General features: G+C 41.8%; 2 protein-coding genes and 1 pseudogene across 2 annotated transcripts in view; all 3 read left to right on the top strand.

Moving 5' to 3' along the window:
* The window catches only part of MED6 (mediator complex subunit 6), a 48,161-nt gene extending 38,692 nt beyond the window's left edge, over positions 1-9,469 (top strand). The window contains exon 8 of the mRNA XM_061429284.1: positions 9,385-9,469. Coding sequence (XP_061285268.1) covers positions 9,385-9,422 — 38 coding nt within the window. The 3' untranslated portion in view covers positions 9,423-9,469. The remainder of the gene's footprint in view (positions 1-9,384) is intronic.
* Positions 9,470-9,549: 80 nt separating this feature from the next.
* Positions 9,550-12,930, top strand: ADAM20 (ADAM metallopeptidase domain 20). The gene has a single exon (XM_061429282.1). It carries the CDS (start codon positions 9,550-9,552, stop codon positions 11,818-11,820), a length of 2,271 nt encoding a protein of 756 aa, XP_061285266.1. The 3' UTR covers positions 11,821-12,930.
* Positions 12,931-18,944: 6,014 nt separating this feature from the next.
* On the top strand, positions 18,945-23,249 carry LOC133255249 (syntenin-1-like; annotated as a pseudogene).
* The last annotated feature ends 833 nt before the right edge of the window (positions 23,250-24,082 follow it).

Genomic DNA, 24,082 nt, shown 5'->3' with positions numbered 1-24,082 from the left:
GTTCAGTCCAGCCGCTCAGTCGTGACCAACTCTTTGCAACCCCATGGACTGTAGCATGCCAGGCTTCCCTGTCCACCAACTCCTGGAGCTCGCTCAAACTCATGTCCATCAAGTCAGTGGTGCCATCCAACCATCTTATCCTCTGTCGTCCCCTTCTCCTCCTGCCTTCAATCTTTTGCAGCATCAGGGTCTTTTCCAATGAGTCTGTTCTTCACAGCAGGTGGCCAAAGTATTGGAGCTTCAGCTTCAGCATCAGTCCTTCCAACTGACTGCAAGCTCACTGATTCTTTCCTTGACCCATCAGTCTAAGCATGAGCCCATCAGAAGCATTCTTATCTGTTACAGTGTCTTTTTTTTATAACTTTTTATATTGGAGTATAACTAATTAACAATGTCGTGATAGTTTCAGGTGGATGACAGGGGGACTCAGCCATACATATGCATGTATCCATTCCCTGCCAAACTCCCCTCACATCCAGGCTGCCACATTTTACTGAGCAGAGTTCCCAGTGCTATGTAGTAGGATGTTGTTGGTTATCCATTTTAAATATACCAGTTCTGTTACAGTGTTTTTTATTTCTGTGGTTTCCTTTTGATTCTTTCTTACCATCTTTCTGTTTATGTTACTAATCTCTTCTTGCATGTTGTCAACTTTTTCTGTTACCCTTAGCATATAGATCATAATTATTTTAAATTCCCAGATAATTCCAAAAAACTCTGCCATATCTGACTCTGGTTCTTTTGCTTGTTTTTTCCTTTCAGACTGTTTTGTTTTTCCCCCTGCCTGTTAGCATGCCTTGCAACTTTTTTGTTGAAAACCAGATATGAAGTTTAATAGAAACTGAAGTAAATAAGCCTTTATTGTTTATCTGATTAGGTGTTAGTCTGTATTTACTGTTTCCTTTAGTGTAGGTGTCAGAGGTTTCAATTTCCTCTAATGTTCTTATGTCTGTTTCCCATGTCCTCTTAGGATTTTCTGAGAAACCCCTTAAATAGAGCCTATGCCTGTAGTTATTTCCGTTATAATCTGCTTATTACGGGAGCACCTTTGAGATGGTATAAGGTGTGGGAGGATGGGAAGCGTTCTCTAGTCTTAAGGTGAGGTCTCAGTCTTATAATGGTCTTGTGCTTCTGGGCTGTGAATTTCGTGCATTTAAGCTGCACCCTTCTTCCCCTAGGTGAGATAAGAAGGCTGGAGGAAGCTGAAGTTGGATAATTTCCCTTCCCTCAAGTTGAAAAAGGCTATGGTGAATGAAGTCTTTTACCTTGTTGACTAGACCTTTACTTTGAGGACACTTCGGGTGTATTTCAAAATGGTGACTATAACTCTTTCCATATATCAGAAAGGTCACATTTCTTGGTCAAACATGATGAATTTTTTCCTAGTCTCTACTGTGAGAATATGGTAGGTTTCTAGGAGGTCAAACTTATGGCAGTGCAGAAGCTCCCTTTATAATGGGCCCCCATGAGTTTTTAACACTGGTGGTAGTCTACACTTAGGCTTCACAAATTTGCTGAAGTCATTGTTTATGTGTTACTGGCTCCTGCCACTCTGCTTCAGGTAAGCTCATTTGTATTCTCTGTATTAGCCAGTCTCTCCAGTCGGTCCTGTGGCCTCATTTCTCTGTACAGAAAACAGGAATCAAGACCATCCCCAAGAAAAAGAAATGCCAAAAAGCAAAATAGTTGTCTGAGGAGGCCTTACAGATAGCTGTGAAAAGAAGAGAAGCCAAAAGCAAAGGAGAAAAGGAAAGATAGACCCATTGAATGCAAAAAATAGCAAGGAGAGATAAGAAAGCCTTCCTCAGCAATCAATGCAAAGAAATAGAGGAAAACAACAGAATGGGAAAGACTAGAGAAGAAAATTAGAGATACCAAGGGAACATTTCATGAAAAAATGGTTTCAATAAAGGAAAGAAATGGTATGGACCTAACAGAAGCAGAAGATATTAATAAGATGTGGCAAGAATACACAGAACTGTACAAAAAAGATCTTCCCCACCCAGATAATGATGATGGTGTGATTACTCACCTAGAGCCAGACATCCTGGAATGTGAAGTCAAGTGAGCCTTAGGAAGCATCACTACGAACAAAGGTAGTGGAGGTGATGGAATTCCAGTTGAGCTATTTCAAATCCTAAAAGATGATGCTGTGAAAGTGCTGCACTCAATATGCCAGCAAATTTGGAAAACTCAGCAGTGGCCACAGGACTGGAAAAGGTCAGTTTTCATTCCAATCCCAAAGAAAGGCAATGCCAAAGAATGCTCAAACTACCATACAGTTGCACTCATCTCACACACTAGTAAAGTAATGCTCAAAATTCTCCAAGCCAGGCTTCAGCAATATGTGAACTGTGAACTTCCTGATGTTCAAGCTGGTTTTAGAAAAGGCAGAGGAACCAGAGATCAAATTGCCAAGATCCGCTGGATCATGGGAAAAGCAAGAGAGTTCCAGAAAAACATCTATTTCTGCTTTATTGACTATGCCAAAGCCTTTGACTGTGTGGATCGCAATAAACTGTGCAAAATTCTGAAAGAGATGGGAATACCAGACCACCTGTCCTGCCTCTTGAGAAATCTGTATGCAGGTCAGGAAGCAACAGTTAGAACTGGACGTGGAACAACAGACTGGTTCCAAATAGGAAAAAGAGTACATCAAGGCTGTATATTGTCACCCTGCTTATTTAACTTATATGCAGAGTACGTCATGAGAAACGCTGAGCTGGAAGAAGCACAAGCTGGAATCAAGATTGCTGGGAGAAATATCGATAACCTCAGGTGTGCAGATGACACCACCCTTATGGGAGAAAGTGAAGAAGAACTAAAGAGCCTCTTGATGAAAGGGAAAGAGGAGAGTGAAAAAAATTGGCTTTAAGCTCAACATTCAGAAAACGAAGATCATGGCATCTGGTCCCATCCCTTCATGGCAAATAGATGGGGAAACAGTGGAAACAGTGGCTGTCTTTATTTTTCTGGGCTCCAAAATCACTGCAGATGGTGATTGCAGCCATGAAATTAAAAGATGTTTACCCCTTGGAAGGAAAGTTATGACCAACCTAGACAAAATATTGAAAAGCAGAGACATTACTTTGCCAACAAAGGTCCATCTAGTCAAGGCTATGGTTTTTCCATTGCTCGTGCATGGATGTGATAGTTGGACTATAAAGAAAGCTGAGGGCCAAAGAATTGATGCTTTTCAACTGTGGTGTTGGAGAAGACTCTTGTGATTTCCTTGGACTGCAAGGAGTCCATCCTAAAGAAGATCAGTCCTGGGTGTTCATTGGAAGGACTAATGTTGAAACTGAAACTCCAATACTTTGGCCACCTGATGTGCAGAACTGACTCATTTGAAAAGACCCTGATGCTGGAAAAGATTGAGGGCAGGAGGAGAAGGGGACGACAGAGGATGAGATGGTTGGATGGCATCACCGACTCGATGAACATGGGTTTGGATGAACTCCGGGAGCTGGTGATGAACAGGGAGGTCTGGCGTGCTGTGGTCCATGGGGTTGCAAAGAGTCTGACAAGACTGAATGACTAAAGTGAACGGAAGAAAACTCATTGCTTTTCAGTGTAGTTTTTTTCTTTTTGTGAGAGTGGGAGTACAAGATCTACATGTCAGAGTGGAAATTGGAAGGGTACCCACTGTGCAATTTGTATGTTTTAAGTTTTGTGTAGATGCTTTGTGGCTTAGCAGAAGCCACAAATGATCTTTACCAATGATCTTTACCAAGATCATCAATCTTGGTAAACGTCCCACATGCATTTGAAAATAATGTGTATTCTACAGTTTTTGAGTATAGTATTTTATATATATCAAGGTCAATTTGATTAATATTGTTTAACTCTTCTATGTCTTTACTTTTTTTGCATGCTTACTCTTGGTAAACTTCTTCATGTATGATCCTGGATTTTTCTTTTTTTTTGATTTCTCAACTCTTGCTCCATTATCTCTCACTCTCAACATATGCTTTGTATGTTTTGAAGCTATGCTGTTATGTGCATATAAAACACTGTGGAATGGTCCCTGTTTTTTTAATCATATACTGGATGTTTCTCTACTTGATTTATATCTTTCTATTACTGTCAATATTTTGTCAACTTTTAATAAGGTTTATTTTTATAATGTTTACATTGACTACTTTCTTTACTTTTTACTATCCACATGTTTTATCTTTTGCTTTCAGCCTTCCATAATTACCTTCATATTAGATTTGGCTTATTTAGTAAAGAAATCACAACTGAAATAGCAAGTGTAAATACAATCACCCCTGCCTAGTTTAGGAAACTCAATAGTAACTCTTCAGAATCAACCCACTTGTACATGTGAAACAGGTGAGTTAAATATAAGTGTAATTGGTATCATTATCCCAGTATAGTTAAAGGTTTTATCATAGCACAGACATTTGTAATTCCTTCAGATTCAAACAGTTGCTCTCAGGTTACTATTGTTGAAGCAATTGAAGCTTTATTAATAAAACTTGTAAGGATAATCTCTGATTTATCTCTATTCAGTCATTTGTATTACTGCCAAAAACAGTTGGAAGAATCCACTGTACTGGGGGTTTTGTGAAAAGATATATTATTTTTAATTTATATTTTTACTATAGATCCAACCTCTAGTTAATATAGAACCATTTAGATTTCTTGTTACGTTTGTTAGTGTGGTTTATCAAGGAATTTTCCCATATTGCTAAAATTTTCAAATTTATCGATATAAAGTTGTTTATATGGTCATTGTTTTTAAGTCTTTGTGAGAAGTTGGGCTTCCCAGGTAGCTCAGCTGGTAAAGAATCCACCAGCAATGCAGGAGCCCGCAGTTCGATTCTCCAGGGTAGTCCTTGATCATCACTGGTAGTTGTGTGTCAGTTCTTCACAAGGAACTTGGCTTTAATTTTCTTTTCAGTGTTTGTTTTTTATGTCTTTGGTACTCTGTTTTTTAATTCTGCTGTTAAAGATTGATTAGCTGTTATCTTTCAAGTTTTGTGACATTATATCTTATACAAAGTATTTTTAGTCTTTCTCCTTTCCTACTAGTATCCCCAAAGCCAGAAATTTTCATGTAAGCTTTTGCTTTAACTCTGTTATACAAATATAATATGTTATATTTTCATTCAGACCAAAATATTTACAGTTATACATTTAAACCATGTTTGGATCATGGCTGTTCTTTAACTTTGAAGCAAATTACTATTTTCTAGTTTGTTTTTCTTCTTTACACAATTTTAATTCTGCAAGTAAGGAACCTTAAGCAGTTTTTATTTTTAGCATTTGTTAAGACTTCCTTTATGACTGTAAATATTGTCTGTTTTGGTAAATATCATGTGTGTGCTTGTGTGCCAAGTTGCTTCAGTCATGTCTGACTCTTTGCAACCCTATGGACTGTAGCCTGCCAGTCTTCTCTGTTCATGGGATTCTCCAGGCAAGAATACTGCAGTGGGTTGCCATGCCCTCCTCCAGGAGATCTTCCAGACCCAGGGATTGAACCACGTCTCTTATGTCTTCTGCATTGGCAAGTGGGTTCTTACCACTAGGGCCACCTGGGAAGCCTGTTTCAATTAGGTTAATTTGATTAAGTTTGCTTAAATCTTCTACTTAACTCTTTTAAGTTTTGTTGCTGTATTTGTTGCTGAAAGAAAGTATGTTAACACCTACAAGTAGATTTTGAATTTTTCTATTTCTCCTTTTCTATTTTTCTAATTTTTTCTATTTCTCCTTTTTGTTCTGTTGGTGTTCGCTTTATATATTTCAAAGCTATTTGTTAAGAAGATACAAACTCCTGCTGAATTTTATCATATTGAATATATCTTTATCTCTGTAATGACTTCATCGTTTCTGCTATTAATATGGTTTGTTTCCTTTCTTTTGTCAATATAAATTAGTAAACTATTGTCATTATTTTGAGTAGAAGTTCTTTCCTCTCAATTCAGAGGAAAGAACCTTTTCCTCTGTAGCATATTGAATTAGATTCTGGTTTGCATTTAGAGCCATTAAAGGGCAGTAGGAATATGTCTTGAGGATACTAGACATGCCCTGGTGGGATAACTTCCCCAGCTGAGATAATCACAGGGTCTCTAGCTAAAGGTGGCTAGGCTTCTCCGACAAGAGGAGTCTAGGCACCTTCCCTGGTAGAGGAATGTCAGGTGTCTTGGGAGGATCTAGATACTCAGAACCAATCCAGTCGACCTGGAACTCCCATTATCAAGGTCAAAGTTTTTTTGTGTTTTTTTTGTCTCAATCGGATTTCCCGCTACAGTCTTGGCAAATCTTGGTATTCAACTTATGCTGTGATTCTGAAACTCCACAGTTAAATTCTGGTTTTCTTTGAAGTTCGCTCTGTGGCTAAAGGAGAGATTTTTCTTTTTTTAAGTCTCCTGTTATCAGCAATCTGAGCTGAGACCTTAGAGCCTTGAGCCTCATTGTGCAAAATGTCCATTAGAATTTAATACACCCATTCCACCCCTCAGTCTTTGAGATATTTCTAGGCAACATCACAGCCTTCCCTTGGTCCGCCACACACTTGCTTCAATAGGGCACTTCATCACAATCAACAGTGAGGAGAAATTTAACTAATTGTGATGTTATTATGAGCCCATCCCCCATTCAACAGGAGTTCAGCAGTGTGTTAAGGCCATGGACATACCTAAGCGAATCCCAGAGACCCAGTTTATCTATCTCTCTCGGCAGCACTCTTGGTACCAAGTGCTGTATGTGTTTGTCAAGATCTAGTCCAGAAAAGAAAAATCCACCAAGAGTAATTACTATAAAAATTCTTGGAAAAGTATTAGAGAGCCAAAAAGGTAAAAAGGGAACATGGAGGTACAGAGAAGTATGAATTACCACAGAGAGTTGCACCCCTGAGATTGTGGGAACGAAGGGAAGAGATGGCGGTTTTCATAACCTAGAAGCTCTCACAGTGGCCTCATAGGTCTGGACCTGGACAGTAGAAGATAGAGCACTACCAGCCCAGGTGATGCTGGTAATTTAGGAACTCAGAAAAGTAGTGTGGAGTTGATAGCTGTACTTCCTATTAGGTAATATTGAGCTGGTACTGGTTCCTTAGGGACTTGGAAGAAGGTCCGCCAGGACTCTGACACAGATCTAAGAGACAGAGGGTTACTCCTCTCATGGAGCATATCAAACCCGTTATCAGGGAGCTTTGTGGTATAGCCTGAAACATCTGAGAAAGAGATACTGGCTGGCTGGTATGGGTTGCCCACAGTACGGGAAGATGGCTCTGTACATCTGGTTCTGAGCCCTCTGGCAGGGGGCATTGACACTAGGTGCCTTTGGTAGGATTGATGGAGCTGGTTCTAGAATGTGGTAACTGACTCTCAGCACCAGAGCAAGAGACCATTCTGGGTGTACGGGGAAGGTCACTGACAGTAACAGCAGGCAAACAGGAAGAGCCTCTTGTCCTTCCCTTTTGCTTTTTATTCTCCCTCTCAGGCTTTTCTTGACAGCATTTTTCAGGAATCCAGCTAGAAATGGGGAAATATAATGTGCCAGTTCCCATCTCTAGCTCCGTAAACAAAGTATAAACTTTAGCGTTAGGACTCAGAAAATAGTTGATAATCAGTATAAGCTATGTCAGCAGAGTTCTGCTAATAGCTTCTGTGGTGACAGGTGATATATAGGAGGTGATAAATGATTTGTGTGATGCTGTCTCGTATTTTCTGTTGTTTTATTTAGTTGTGGCTCATTACATTCTTCTCATGACCCTGAATGGTTTGTGACCTAAGTGTAAGAAACCCTGAATTAGCTGTGACTAAAAGTGAGTGGAGACAAAGTAAGATAGAGGTTTTGAGGAGTTGAAGTAGCTGCTGGCATGGAAGAAAGAGTTAATTACTGATGCCGAGGAAGATTCTGACACTACTTGAAGTGCGGGCAATGCTGGCAGGAAGGAGAGGAAGGGCTTTGGCGTGCAGCAGTCCGTCGTATTGAACGGTACAACAGTGACAAAGCCGGGTAGACGTAAAGACCCTCGGGGTTGAAAGTTTCTCGTCACCACGTCCTATTTCTGATGAGATTACTTAATATAAGTTATTTTCCTCTTTACAGTGATTTGTTTCTAATAGTCCTCTTTCACCTCACACATTTCCATCTTAATGTCCCCAGATCTGTAGCAGATACCAAGGATATCATGAAGGGAGACATGGAAAGGAAATCTGGTCATTAGGATTTGACCTATATCAGAGATGCTTTCCCTTAGAAGTTGCATCTAGTATACTTGGCTTCCAGGAGCTATCCATTAGTTCTGGCAAAGTATCTAGGACTATCCAGATGTTCTTGACATTGTACTACTGAGAGTATTTTTATGCTCTCTACTGTCAACCCCATTTGTGTCTGTGTTTAGAATATTCAGCCACCAGTGTATGTTCTGATGTGTCTCCAATTTTTTAAAATCTGTTTTTTTCAAATGTTAAGGAAATTATTGATACTTTTAACTGAAAGTCAGCAAATGAAGAAAATTAGCTTTTACTTGAGTTAAAATTTATGTTTTCAACAGATATGAAGTAGTCCATTCAAATTGTGATCTCTGAATCTTTTAGTGAACTGATTCTAGATTTAAATTCTTTGGTCTAACGTTCTCTAGAGAATTCAGCTAACTCACCGTGCATGTAAAATATAGAATGGAATATATCTAAACACAGCCACGGTGAGTCTCTTATGATTGAGAACATGATGCAGCTGGGCTAGGTGCAGAGAAGGCTGCTGCTTCCATGCTGTGATTAGAGGCAACTGGGTTGTTGACTTGTCCCCAGATAACAGTCTCATTCCTATTACTTTGTCAACATAGCTGCCTTCCTTGGAAGGTCCAGGGGTTTTCTGCAGATGAAAGTGTGTTACAAATTACATGTTTGTCTGGATTGGGCTCCCGAAACTAATGAGTCCCTTAAGTGAGACTTACTTTGACTGCTTACCTCAAACAGAATGGGAGCTAGATAAGATGTCTGTAGAAGAGAAGGGGAGATGGAGCAAACTGTCTGAATAAAGAAACCAAAAAATGGTGAGTTTTGGATGGGCTGTCCACATGCTTACTGAAGCTAGCAGAGTACCAGTCGACTTTGGGTGGGGAGTAAATTGGGAGTCAGACGTCAATCTTTCTAAAATGAGAAATGTCATGCCAGTGTTCATGCTTAGAGAATAGTATATTAATGAGTCCTTATATTACAACAGGATTCAACAATTACCCATCTATGATGAATTTCCTGCATTTCTTTCCCTGTAAACCTGCTCTTCCCTTATCCCTTGCCCTTACATATATGAGACAAACTCCAGAATTTTATTGATTCAAGCCTTGTCCCAATTGAAATCACTTTCTTTCTCTCCCTCTCTCTCCCTCTCTCCCCTACCCTCTCTGCCCCAACCACCCTCTCCTAGATCTTCTTTCTATTTTCACTTCAGCGTTGCAGCTTTGATGGGCCAGTTCTTCCAGGACACAGATCCATAAAGCTCATCCCTGCACCCTCAACAGCTGAGAGGGAGGAGCCAGACCAGCAGTGCCTGATGCCCTGCCCTCTTCTGTCCTGAGCAGGTGGCTCCATAATGACAGTGGGTGAGGCCCTGGTACACTTCAGAGTCACTCCCCTGCTGCTCTGGTTTGGGGTGTGTCTGTTCATTTCTGGTCACTCTCAGGCCAGGCCCTCCCAGCACTTCTCTTCCCCAGAGTTGGTGATCCCCTTGAAGGTGACTGGCTGGGGCAGAAATGCAAAGGTTCCAGGCTGGCTCTCCTATAGCCTGCGATTTGGGGGCCAAAGACACATCGCCCACATGAAGGTCAAGAAGTTCTTGGTTTCCAGGCCCCTCCCAGTGTTCACCTACACAGACCAGCGTTCCCTGCAGCAGGATCAGCCTTTTGTTCCTGATGACTGCTACTATCATGGTTATGTGGAGGGTGCTCCCAAGTCCCTGGTTGCCCTCAGTACCTGTTCTGGAGGTTTTCGAGGAATACTGCAGATAAATGATCTTGCTTATGAAATTGAACCAGTTAGGTCTTCCGCCACATTTGAACACTGGGTATATAGAATAGACATCGATGATACTCAGTTCCCACGTATGAGATGTGGGTTAACAGAAGAGGAAATAGCACGCCAATTGGAGTTGCATAATTTCACCCTGAAGCAAAGTTCTTACACAGGCTGGTGGACCCACTTGCGGTTTCTTGAGCTGGTAGTGATTGTGGACAATCTTCGATACATTTTCTCAGGAAGCAATGTGTCAATAGTACAAAATGATATAGCTAATGCTGTCAACATAATAAATAGCCTGTATCGCCCTTTGGCAGTTGATGTAATTTTAACTGGGCTTGAAATCTGGACTGAAATAAACCAAATTGCCACTGATGACATAGAGAATATGTTGGAGGATTTTGCTGTTTGGAAGTTTTTTAACCTTGATAAGCGACTGCCACATGATGCAGCCCATCTTTTCATAAAGAAATCATTTGACCCTACGCTTGGAGTTGCCTTTGTTGCTGGAGTATGCCAGAATCCTCTTAATAGTGGAGTTATGGTTTTCGAAGATGAGAGTCTGTATGCTTTTGGGCTTACTGTTACCCATGAACTTGGTCATAATTTAGGTATGCTGCATGATACTGAATTTTGTGTGTGTGAACTTCAGTTTTGCATAATGTATCCTGCCAGATCGGTAACGAGTAAATTCAGCAACTGCAGTTATGCCGAGTTTTGGGACAATGTGATGAGGAATGGACTTTGTCTCTTCTCTCCTCCAAATCCAGAGAATATCTTTAGGATAAAGTATTGTGGGAACCTAGTGGTCGAAGAAGGAGAGGAGTGTGACTGTGGAACCATAGGGCAGTGTGCACGTGATCCCTGCTGTCTGCCGAATTGCGCTCTGAAGCCTGGAGCTGCTTGTGCTTTTGGGTCTTGCTGTAAAAACTGCAAGGTCAGGTCAGCAGGGACCTTGTGCAGAAAACAGGTCAATGAATGTGACCTTCCAGAGTGGTGCAATGGGACATCGCATCAGTGCCCAGAAGATGTATTTGTGCAGGATGGGATTCCCTGTAGTGACAGTGCCTACTGCTATAAAAAGAACTGTGCTAACCATGATGAACAGTGCAGGGAGATTTTTGGCAAAGATGCAAGGAGTGCATCTCAGAGTTGCTACAAAGAAATCAACACCCAAGGAAATCGATTTGGTCACTGTGGTATCAGCAACACAGAGTACATGAAATGTGAAGTCCCTGATATCCTGTGTGGGAGAGTTCAGTGTGAAAATGTGGGAGTCATCCCAAATCTGATGGAACATTCCACAGTGCATCAGTTTCAAGTCAATGACACCACTTGCTGGGGCACCGACTATCATGTCGGAATGTCCATACCTGATATCGGCCAGGTGAAGGACGGCACAATGTGTGGTCAAAAAAAGATCTGTGTTCACAGCAGGTGTGTCAGTATGGTTCCTGAGCCACAAGCCTGTCAGCCTAAGACCTGCCACATGAAGGGGGTCTGCAATAATAAGCAAGAGTGCCATTGCAACCCTGGATGGGCACCTCCCTACTGCAAGGATGAAGGCAGTGGAGGTAGTAATAGTAGTGGCCCACCGGGTAATCCCCAAGGAGATGAGGAGGGAGAGGGAGAAGAGGATGAGGAGGAAGAAGAGGCCGAAGAGGCAGAACAGGCGGAAGACACAAAAATGGAAAAGAACACTCACATGTTACTGTGGCTTATTCCTTTGATTTGTTTATTTGTATGTTGCTTCCTTGTGCTTTGTAAGAAGCGTAAAAAGAAAAAGGAGCCAGAAATGATGGAGGAAGAGGATACTGAAGAAGAGGAGACGGAGGAAGAAAGTGACTAAGGCTCCTGCTTCATTCACAAAGGAAAAAAAAAAAAAAATCCCTGGCTTTTCTTTTAAATAGTAGAGGAGCATTAGGGCCTGTCTGACTGCTTCAAGAAAAATTTAAGGATCTCTTATGGCAGGATCATAAGCAGTAATATTTCACTGAAGGATTCTTATCATGTTCTTAACTTACTCCTCAGTGTGCTAAGCAATATTAAAAGTTCATTTTTTCCCTCTGGAAGTCATTTCTTTATGTTTCCTGAGCAAAGGCACGGGAAAGTCTCATTTGTAACCTAATGTCTATCAGTTGTAAACATCCTCCCACCTTTGTACTCTTAAAATGTCATGTCCAAGATGTGCCACTATATACCCTATTTCTGTTTGGCCTGCTCTTTTCTGGGAATCTGTGCCAGGGAGGGGCCAGTAAAAGTAGCCTGGAATGATGGCTGAAGAGAGAAGGGAGTTTACCTTCTTGTGTGCTCAAAGTTACTCTGTCATTTTGGTAGCCAAGTTTGGTTTTGGATTCCAGTTTTGTTGACTCTGTTAGAATCACCCTCATTCTTCATTAGAAGTACAAGCACCAGTTGACCAGTGATGCTTTGAAAGGTCACTGTTGTAGCTCTGGGGTTAGCAGTGTGGTTCTCCTCTGAGTTGCTGGAGCACCAGCAGCAGTTGGTCACTTGCCCTCCTTAGAAGTCTTGGTCCTGCTTTGCAGAGGACCTCCTGAAATCACCAGTACTTGAATGAACCAACTTCTTTCTTTTGTTCCCTTGGCCCTGTGGCTGCAAGGTGCTTTCAGTAGTTAGTTCATTGTGATAGTTTGAATTGGGTGGAGGAAGTTAGCTGTACAGATGAGAAATTATACTACTCTTTCAGCCTTGGCCAACCTGGCAGCAAGCTCTGGAATGAATATTACCTGACAGACTAGTCTTGAATTGGGCTAAAATGGCCTGGTCTTCATACTTTCCCCTTGCCCATTCACTGGATGTGGGTGCTCCAGGAAGACCAAGAGCTTGGCCGTGCACCTCAGCAACTGAGGCTGACCCAGAGAGCTAATATCTGGAGGCTCTATGCTGATAATTCCAGCAGCTGGTCAGCAAGACTTTCCTGGAAGGAGGATGAAGGTGGCTGATTTGGAAATTCCACAATCTGACCTTTACACTGCTCTGATCAGCTTTTCTTTCTATATATTTTTTTAATTTTATTTTTTAACTTTACAATATTGTATTGGTTTTGCCATATATCAAAATGAATCCGCTACAGGTATACATGTGTTCCCCATCCTGAACCCTCCTCCCTCCCCATACCATCCCTCTTTCTATATTTTGGAACAACTTCTCCGGGATTCTGGCAGGCACCTCTGCCTGTGGGGAACCACAGAAGAGGGAAGTTAGTGGGATGAAGCATGAACCCTACTGCTGTGTTGGTTTTGGAGCTGAAGTTGATTGTTACTGCCTCTCTCCACTATGCCTTCTAGTTTCCCTCATCTCTAGAGAGCATTCTGATGGTTTGGGCGGGATATTCACCCTGTGTCATTACCCAGGTCCTTATCTTTAAAGTCCCCGAACGTCTGATCACGTTGCCTTTCTCAGGCTGGGATTGCTGAATCTATCCAGTCACAGTCACAGTAGAGCTGGAGGATAAGAAGAGGCACCTGAGACCACCTGGCTTCCACACCCCTGCCCTACCTCCTATGATTAGGCTCAGCTATGCCTGTCAAGACTGTGACCTCTTCTTGCTACTGCAGGGATCCAAGGATCCCCAAATGCCCAGGTGGCAGCTTTTATTTCCACTGGGACTTTAGCTTTGTCCCAAGGCAAAAATATGACCCATTTGGTGACTCTGCGGAGCCAGAGTTGCAGGGGACAGGAAGTACAAAACACACCAGTGAGTCATAGGGAGTGAATATAAGCGGTGCCACTGCTACTTCCAGCCCCTGGTTGCCAGACCCTTGTCAAGGTCTCTGGCTTAGTGTGTACAGTCCATCCTGGGATGGCTCCTGTGTGAGAGTTCCCCAGGGAGACAGAACCAAGAGGCTATGGAGATTTATAGATTTACCCTTTCCTCAGAAGAGGAAGTCGGAGAAGGTGATTGCACCCCACTCGAGTACTCTTGCCTGGAAAATCCCATGAACGGAGGAGCCTGGTAGGGTGCAGTCCAGGGGATCGCTGAGTCAGACACGACTAAGCGACTTCACTTTCACTTTTTACTTTCATGCATTGGAGAAGGAAATGGCAACCCACTACAGTGTTCTTACCTGGAGAATCCCTGGGGTGGGGAAGCCTGGTGGGCTGCCGTCTATGGGGTCGCACAGAGTCAGACACGAATGAAGCGACTTAGCAGCAGCAGCAGAAGAGGAAGTAAAGTCCTTGGGTGATACTGATTCTTCTTGAAATCTGGTAACTTTAACAGTATAATGGGAAATTAATCCTGAGATATTATGATATAAATTCAATATGCCTTATGCTACACGGTAGAATAAGAGGAAATAACAAGACAAGAAACATGAATATAAAAATACACCAAAATAAGCAGGACATACTCATGACACATTCCAATCCTTGTTTCTATAACTGCTCATATGGTTGTAGCTGGTATTTATGACCATCTTCTTTTACTACCCATTTTGTTCCTTTGTCTTCAGCAAGTACTGTATCTAATCATGTTCTTTATCTGATGGGGTAATCCAAACCTTTATTCCTGGAGGGTCTGGGCCAATCCAACCTGCCATTGACCTTAATCACACGGCATGGTAATACTGGAGAATCCCTAAGATATTTCCTGTGTTCCAGACCTTCTCTTCTTTACCTTTACTGTGGAATAGTAGTCCAATATCCCCTTATCACCCCAGTCATCACCGTAGTTCCGTTCATTGATTCGGAGGCATGGCAAACCAAATTGTCCAGGTGGCAGTCTTAACTTTCTGTTAATAAAATCAATCTAGGGTCTCCTGGTGGAAGCATTTCGCCCTCTAGGACTAAGACTTCGAGGCTAGCGAAGTGTAAAGTCATGAGAAGAGGAAGCCAAAATTTTGCTAGTAGGTCACTAAGGTTAATAATGAGTGTGGTCAATTCCATTTTCACATTGATTCCTGGACCCTTGAATCCTGAGTATGGAGAAATAGCGCCATATATTCGACATTGATTCTGGGCATAAGCAGCCTTCTGAAGACCCTTGCTTCAATCCTGCAAGGTATGGCCACCTAGCTAGCACTATAACTGAGTCTTCAAAAGGCTGTTGTGTCAAGACAGCTGCTTCAGGATGGTGGGGAACATGGTAAGACCAGTGAGTTCTATAAGCATGGACCCATTGCCACATTTCTTTTTCTGTGCAGTACATTTCTTGATCAAAAGTAATGCTGTGTGGAATACCATGCTGACGGATAAGGCATTCTTTAAGTCCATGGATGGTATCTTTGGCAGAAGTATTGGGTGTGGGGTGGGGGTGGGGGGCGCAGATTACATCTAGAGTGTCTACTCCTGTAGGAATAAAATGCTTCACCTTGTATATTGGAAGCAGTCCAGGAAGGTAATGAACCACCTTCTGATGCACACACTAGGAAGCTGTCTGATCACCCCAGGAAAAATTGCCATATTGGAGGCTCAGTGTTGGTCTCTGCCACTGAAGATTGGGCAGTTAGTGGTGGCTATAGCCTAGTCATTCTTGGTGAGTGGAAGTCAGTGTTGCTGAGCCCATGTATAACTGTCAACTCTGCCCTGCCACCATGGCTACTTTGTTAATGAGCCCATTGGGTGATGATAGGTAGCTAGGGAAACAGGCCAAATGGTATCCACAGAATGAGTCATCCTATCCACTTGGTTATTAGAATCCTCTGCTGAGGTAACGTTTTGGTGAGCATTCATGTGTGACACAAATACTTTCATGTCTTTTGACCAGATAAGCCCGTCCACATACCTCTTTCTCATATTTCTTTGTCACCAATTTTCACATCATGTTCCTCACATGTCCCTAAACCATTGGCCACAGCCCATGGATAGGTATATAATCACAGATCAGGCCATTTCTCCTTGCAAGCAGTGTGTACAATGGAGTGCACTCCCCAAAGTTCTGTGCACCAGGAGAACTTTCCTTCTTCACTCTGCTTCAGGAATGTCCCCGCAAAGGGTCGTAGTGTTGCAGCTCTTCACATAGAGGTGGTCCATGCATATCGTGCAGAACCATCTGTAAACCAGGCCCGGATCTTCTATTCCCCTGTCATCTGATTACAGGGAACTCCCTATGAGGCTCCCCTGCTCAGGCCTGACTTGTATATATCACTTCCATTTGATGATGGAATGTTACTACGCAGGCCCATGTTATGGTGTGGTGGCTCAGATAATACCCAATTCATGATGGGCAACTGGGTAAGCCCATCATCAAGCATTCATTATCTACTATGTCCCTATAATCTACCAAGACCTGTTTCTCATAAAGAGAGTAGTTATCCAAAGGTGATGGCATAGCTTTGCATCAAATTCTTAAAGGACCACAGTGCAATTCACCTATAGGAGCCTGACAAAGTCTCCAAATGCTGTCCCTACCTGCGGCAGAGACTTTGAAGCACCACTCCATGTGCTGGATCATATGGCCCAAGTCGCTGAGAAGTCTGCACAGCTGGCTGGACCTGGGGCAGAACCTTCTCATCTTCTGGGCCTCCTCAAAAGTAGCACCTTTTCAGGCCACTTGGTAAATGGTTTGGAGCAACACACCAAATGAGGAATATGTTGCCTCCCAAATCCAAAGAGTCCCCTTGGGGACTGATCTGCTTTCTTGGTTGTACGAGAGCCAGATACCACTTACTTTTTATCTTAAAAGTGATGTCTTGACGTGATCCAGACCACAGGTACCCTAAAAATTTCCCTGAGGTAGGAATGAATTTTGGTTAGATTTATTTCCCACCCTCTGATATACAAATGTCTTGCCAGTGAGCCTAGGGTAGTTACTATAACTCACTCACTAGATGTAATCAACATAGTATCATCAACGTAATGTGCTGGTATGATATATTGTGGAGGGAAAGGTGATTGAGATCCCTGCAAACTAAATTATGACATAGGGCTGGGTGGTTGATAGGTCTGAGAGGGAGAACAGTGCATGTGCATTGCTGGCCTTGCCAGTGAAAGGAACTGCCTCTGGTGGGCCTCATGGACAGCAATGGAGAAAAAGCCATTTGCCACAGCAGTAGCTACATACCAGGTACCAGGGGATGTGTGAATCTGCTCAAGCAACAAAATAATGTCTGGTTCAGCAGCTGCAATTGGAGTCACGACTTCTTTAAGCTTAGAATGAAGTAATCCACTGTCATTCTCCAAGATCCACATGTCTTCTGCACAGGTCAGCTAGAGATGAATGAGAATGTGGTGTGAAGGACTGCATCCTTCAAGTCCTTGATGGTGGCAGCAGTATCTGCAATTCTTCCAGGGATGTGGTATTACTTTTGGTTTATTATTTTCCTAGGCAGAGACAGTACAAATGGCTTCCCCTTGGGCTTTTCTACCATAATAGCCCTCACTGCACAAGTGGGGAACCAATGTGAGGATTCCAGCTGCTAAATATGTCTGTTCCAGTTACGCATTCTGCAACTAGGGAAGAAACCACAGGGTGGGTACGGAGAAGCCCTGGACCTACTGTGAGATGGGCCTGAGATAAAGCTCCCTTGACTACCTGACCTCTGAAAGCACCCGCTCTATCTGGAGGGCTGCAGTGATGTTTTGAGTCTTCTGGAATCAGTGTCAGTTTGGAGCCACTGGTAATCTCCAGAAGATAGGATTATTTCCTTCCCTCAATGTTCATTTACCTTGTTAAAAGGCTACAGGTTCCTCTGGGGAAGGCTGGGAGCAAAGTTTACTGTATAAATCTTCATTAGTCTGCCAGGGTCCTTCCTCAAGGGGACCTAACCTCCCATTCATTCAAGGGGTTTTGAGTCTCTAAACTGGCTCAACTCTGGGAATTGATTGAGTGGCTGTGACTCATTTCCTGATTTGAGTCAAGTGACTTTTGTTCACTTGACTTTGAACTTTTCTGCTTATTTAGCTCAAGAGAGAATTTCTGTTTCACTTGTAGGAACATCAGGATTAATTCACCAAGACTGTAGGTTTGCATGAGCCTGACTATTCTGATTGCTACTTTGGCTCTACTGTTCATTATGGTAACCATGCCTCCCTTGGCTTTTGTGGTTGAGTGCCATCACTTGGCCCCTGCCACCCTAGGATCCACATATTCCTATTGCATTAAGTTTCCCAATTGAGTAGCCATGGTTTCCACTCAAGATCTGTCCTCCAGATAAGAGCCATCATTGAGCTCTTCAAGGATTTTGGGCTCCTCTCACAAATTTATTTCTCAAAATATTAAGTGAAAGGTATGTCCTCTGGACCCTCCCAGTGTAGGTGAGCAAGTCTTAAATGACTTCACTCTAATATTTCAGTCTCCCTAAGCCTCTGAATCCCTCTTCTACGTTAAACCAAAAGAGGTTCAGCATTTCCAGTTGGCTCACAGTAGGCCTTCTTTTGGTCCATGTTTCAGAGAACCAACCAACAAATTGTTAGAGCCCTTTTTGAAACCCCAACCTGTAGCATTTAATGCAGAATCTCAGCTTAGTGAGCCCATGTCAATAAATTCAGACCAATCCAACTTTATGATCCCTCTACCGTTATCCTACATACTCAGTGTTCGTTCTCACACATGTTCACTTGATGTCTGCTTCTATAAATTAGAAAACTCATATAGTTCCTTTGGAGTGTAGTACACATCTTCATGGGTTACTCATTGTATTTCACCTTTGCTGTTAAGTCACGTTAGTCATGTCGAACTCTTTGCGACCCAGTGGACTGTAACCTGCCAGGCTCCTCTGTCTGTTGGATTTTCCAGTCAAGAATACTGGAGTGGGTTGCCATGCCCTTCTCCAGGGGAACTTCCGTGTGTGTATGTGTGTGTGTGTGTGTGTACCCAAATCACTTTGTAATACAAACTAATACAGCATTATAAATCAGCTGTACTTCACTGGAAAAAAAAAAATCTATACACAATAGATACATAAAACTAAAGAGAAAAAACACAACTTTTTTACTCAAGAAAACCAAATGACAAGGAAAAAAGAACAAAGAAAAACTACAAAAAGAACCATTAAGCAACAAATTGGCAACATGTACATACCTATCAATAATCTCTTTGAGTGCCAATGGATTAAATGCTTCAATCAAAAGACGTAGGGTTGGGCTTCCCTGGTAGCCCAGTAGTTAAGAATCTACCTGCCATTGCAGGGACGCAGGTTCAATCCCTGGTTCAGGAAGATCCCACCTGCTATGGTGCAACTAATGCTGTGTGCCACAACTGAAGAGCCAGTGTTCTAGAGCCCATGAGCGACAACTACTAAGCCCACACACCAGAACTACTGAAGCCCACATGCCTAAACCCAAGCTCCACAATGAGAGAAGCCACCACAATGAGAAGTTCACACATCACAAATCGAGTGTAGCTCCTGCTCACTGAAACTAGAGGAAGCCCATGCACAGCAGTGAAGACTCAGCACAGCTCCAAAGAAGTAGATCTTAAAAAAAATACATAGGTGGCTAATTGGATTTAAAAAAACAAACAAGGAGCATCTATACGCTGCCTACAAGAGACACACTTCAGATCTAAAGACACAGACTAAATGTGAGGAGATGGAAAAATATTTCATGCAAATGGAGATGAAAAGAAACCTGGGTAGTATATTCATATCAGACAAAGTTGACTTTAAAGCAAAGTCTATTATAAAATCAAAGAATAGCATTATATAATGATAAATCAGTACAAGAAGAGGATATAACATTCGTTAGCATATGTGCAACTAAATGAGAGCACCCAAATATATAAAGCAAACCTTCAAAGGCATAGACGGAGAAACTGACAATAGTACACTAATAGTAAGAGACTTTAATGGCCGCCTTTAAGAACAGATTATCCAGACAGAAAATTAATAAGGAAACAGTGGCCTTAAATGACACATTAGACCAGTTGCTCTGTGTCTGTACCCATCGCCTGAAGACCTGAAGGTAGACAAGGAGATTCAGGCTCAGGCTGCCTTTTCCACAAACCCTGCCAACCCAGTGATTTTATCCGAAGCCTCTGCTCCTATCTCTCCAGATGGAAATCTCTGTCCTAAACTATATCCAGAGTTCTCTCAGTACATGGGACTGAGTTTAAATGAAGAATAAATATGTGCAAATAGGGCCATGGTTCCTGGAGCACCAAGTCAGGGGCAGTTGGTTGGCATGAACTTCTAGTCACTGGTGGTGACATGGGAATCTGCAGAGCAGAGATTAAGTAAGGAATCTGGGAAGTCATCTTGTGTAAGGATTAGGACAGAAAAATAATAATCGGGCTCAGGCTGAAATCCATAGACAATGGTGCGTTTGTTCAGCTCGTCCAGGCCTAGTCTCGGTCCTCCCTGGTGGGTCTGTGGTTTGGGAACCAGGTGCTGCAGATCAAGGAGAACTGTGTGGGCTGGAGCTCAGATCAGGCACTCAGGGTGCTCACACAGGCTTTTGGGGAGAAGATCACCATGACCATTCGTGACAGGCCCTTTGAACGGACAATTACCTTGAATAAGGATAGTACTGGACGTGTCAACTTTGTCTTTAAAAAATGAAAAAATCACGTCCATTGTGAAATACAGTTCTGCAGCTAGAAATGGTCTTCTTACAGAACACAACACCTGTGAGGTCAATGGACAGCATGTCATTGGACTGAAGGACTCTCGAATCGCAGATGTACTGTCCACAGCTGGAAATATAGTTAAATATAGTTACTATTATAATCATGTCTGCTTTTATCTTTGGACACATTATTAAACAGATGGTGCCAAGCATAATGAAAAGCTTGCTGGATCACACCATTCCTCCAAGCATAATGAAAAGCTTGCTGGGTCACATCATTCCTGGGGTTTAGAATTCAGGGCACAGTGGAAACTTCCCAGAAGTTCGCCTGTAAGTCTTCAGCAACTTGCCTTTATATCATGCACATGAAGCCTTCCAGGGGCCAGTGAGCATTTGCTGTGTGAGGACCTTCATGTCTTCCAGTAGGGCCGGGGATCTTACTGTTCCATCTGGTATCTTGTTCAGACATCAAGATAGTTGTAATCGTATCCTGGTTTTACAGTTCAAAAGACTTTCACAGACTAGTTTCTTTCCTGGGAACCTGATCCTTTCCTGGGATCCTGATCCTAGGATCAAAATCACTGGGCTCCAAAATACTGCAGATGGTGACTGCAGCCATGAAATTAAAAGATGCTTGCTCTTTGGAAGACAAGCTATGACCAACCTAGACAGCGTATTCAAAAGCAGAGACATTACTTTCCTAACAAAGGTCCAACTAGTTAAAGCTATAGTTTTTCCAGTGGTCAGGTATGGATGTGAGAGTTGGACTGTAAAGAAAGCTGAGCGCTGAGGAACTGATGCTTTTGAACTGTGGTGTTGGAGAAGACTCTTGGGAGTTCCTTGAACTGCAAGGAGATCAAACCAGTCCATCCTAAAGGAAATCAGTCCTGAATATTCATTGAAAGGACTTGATGCTGAAGCTCCAATATTTTGGCCACCTGATGTGAAGGACTGACTCATTGGAAAAGACCCTGATGCTCAGAAACAATGAAGACACGAGGAGAAGGAGATGACAAAGGATGAGATGGTTGGATGGCATCACCGACTGGATGGACATGAGTTTGAGCGAGCTCTGGGAGTTGGTGATGGACAGGAAAGCCTGGCATGGTGCAGTCCATAGGTTTGCAAAGAGTTGGACACTACTGAGCGATTGAACTGAACTAAACTGAATCTTTCACAAGCTTTGTGAGTGGAATGACTGATATAGGCTCAGCTGCGTGTTAGACCCGTCACCTTCACCCTGGGCATCAAGCAGTGCTGTCGGATCACTTTAGTTCTATGGTGTATTTGCATTTTTACCGTGTCGCTGTGTACATTTAGAATTACTTTTCTTCAGTTCTGTGTGTGTCACACACCAATTAAGTAACACTGGTTTTATTCCATGTAAGCATTATTAGAGAATGTGTGTAGCTGTAAGAGACTGTATCGACTATCATTACATTTTAACTACTTATTGCGCTTGAATTTTCACCTTAACTAAGTTAAGCATCTAGAATAAAAGCCAAGATGTAATGATTGCTGCCTTTCTAAACCCAGATGCAGATCTGCATTCAAAGGAGATGTACACAAGCTGCTCAGTCCGACGGTGCATCCTGAGCTAGCACAGCTACCTACTTGCATTTGAGGTTTTCTAGCAGCAGCAGCAGTCCTTGTGTAATGGGAACTTCTTCCTTATAATAATAACTAGTATCACTTTCTGAGAAATGAAGCACTATATATTCAGTGTAAAAATTCTTGAACTAAATAAGATGAACCTTGGCTCCTGTTTTCAAGTGTAGATTAAGTTGGCTAAGACTTGACCGAGGCATTTACATGTTATGTAGCCTAGTCTCAGGACATTGTTCTGCTCATCTGTTCCATTTCCTGCCTCCTCCCTGCTCACAGAGTGACAGCGGTACATCATCCTGATTTTTTTTCCCTCTCTTGGTTTATGCCTATTCTAATTGAAAATGTGTTAATAAAGTTAAAAAAAAAGAAAATTCAACAATATGTAGAAAGGATTAAATACCATGATCAAGTGGGATTTAGTCCAGAGATGTGAGGATGAGTCAACATTTGAAAAAAATCAATGTCATATACCACATTAACAAAAGGAAGGATAAAAGCACATAATCATCTCCATAGACACAGAAAAAGCATTTGACAAAATTCAACCTCATTCAGGATAAAAACTTTCATACAAGTGGGTACAAAAGGAACGTATCTCAACATAATAAAGGCCATTATGACAGACCCACACTAACGTCATACTCAATGTTGAAACTTTTTCTCTAAAATCAGGAACAAGACAGGGATACCCACTCTAACCATTTATATTTAACACATCATTGCAAGTCCTTGCCATAGCAGTCAGATGAGAAAAAGAAATAAAAGTTATCCAAGAAAGAGTAACCTGTCACTATTTGCAGATGATGTGGTAATATATGGAGAAAATCCTGAGGTTTCCAGCAAAAAATGATTGAAACTAATTAAAAAGTTCAATAAAGTTGTAGGATACAAGAGTAATACACAGAAATCTATTGCTTTTCTACACATTAATAATGAACTATCATGAAAACAAAGCAAGAAAAACTCTTTCTGGACTCCCTATTCTGTCCCATTGATCTATATGTCTTTTCTTATGCCAATACTATCGAGACTTCATGAATAGGTAGCATGGATGAATCTCTGAAAATATACTAAGTGAAAGAAGCAATTCTCAAAAGAATGCATACTATTGAAATTTATGTGAGATCCTAGAATAGGCAATATTCTATAGTAATTGCATATTACATATTTTATTTGAATAAATATATAAATTTGACATGTAGTAAGTTTATTTTCATGCAGTTGAAATATTTTCTAATATCTCTCATGATTTGTCCTGTTACCCGAAAGTTATTTTAAGGCATGTTGATTTATGTTGAAATATTGTCAAAACAGGAGATGGCAAGATTGAACATCAACATTTTAGGAATCAGTGAACTAAAATGGAAAGGAATGGGCAAATTTAATTCAGATGACCATTATATCTACTATTGTGGGCAAGAATCCCTTAGAAGAAATGGAGTAGCCCTCATAGTCAACACAAGGCTCTGAAATGTAGTACTTGGATGCAATCTCAAAAATGACAGAATGATCTCAGTTCGTTTCCAAGGCAAACCATTAAATATCACAGTAATCCAAGTCTATGCCCCAACCACTAAAGCTGAAGAAGCTGAAGTTGAACGGTTCTATGAAGACCTTCAAGACCTTCTAGAACTAACACCGAAAAAGGAGGTCCTTTTCATCATAGGGGACTGGAATGCAAAAGTAGGAAGTCAAGAGATACCTGGAGTAACAGGCAAGTTTGGCCTTGGACTAAAAATGAAGGGCAAAGGCTAATAGTTTTGCCAAGAGAACACACTGGTCACAGCAAACACCTTCTTGCAACAACACAAGAGAAGACCCTACACATGGACATCACCATATGGTCAATACTGAAATCTGATTGATTATATTCTTTGCATCCAAAGATGGAGAAGCTCTATATAGTCAGCAAAAACAAAACAGGGAACTGACTGTGATGAACTACTTATTGCAACATTCAGACTTAGATGATACTAGAACATTCAGGTATGACCTAAATCAAATCCCTTTATGATTCAGTGGAAGTGAGAAATAGA

The sequence above is a fragment of the Bos javanicus genome, chromosome 10 (assembly GCF_032452875.1).
Source record: "Bos javanicus breed banteng chromosome 10, ARS-OSU_banteng_1.0, whole genome shotgun sequence".
NCBI lineage: Eukaryota > Metazoa > Chordata > Mammalia > Artiodactyla > Bovidae > Bos > Bos javanicus.
The sequence above is the reverse complement of the archived record's forward strand: the minus strand, read 5'-3'. Positions and strand labels throughout refer to the sequence as shown.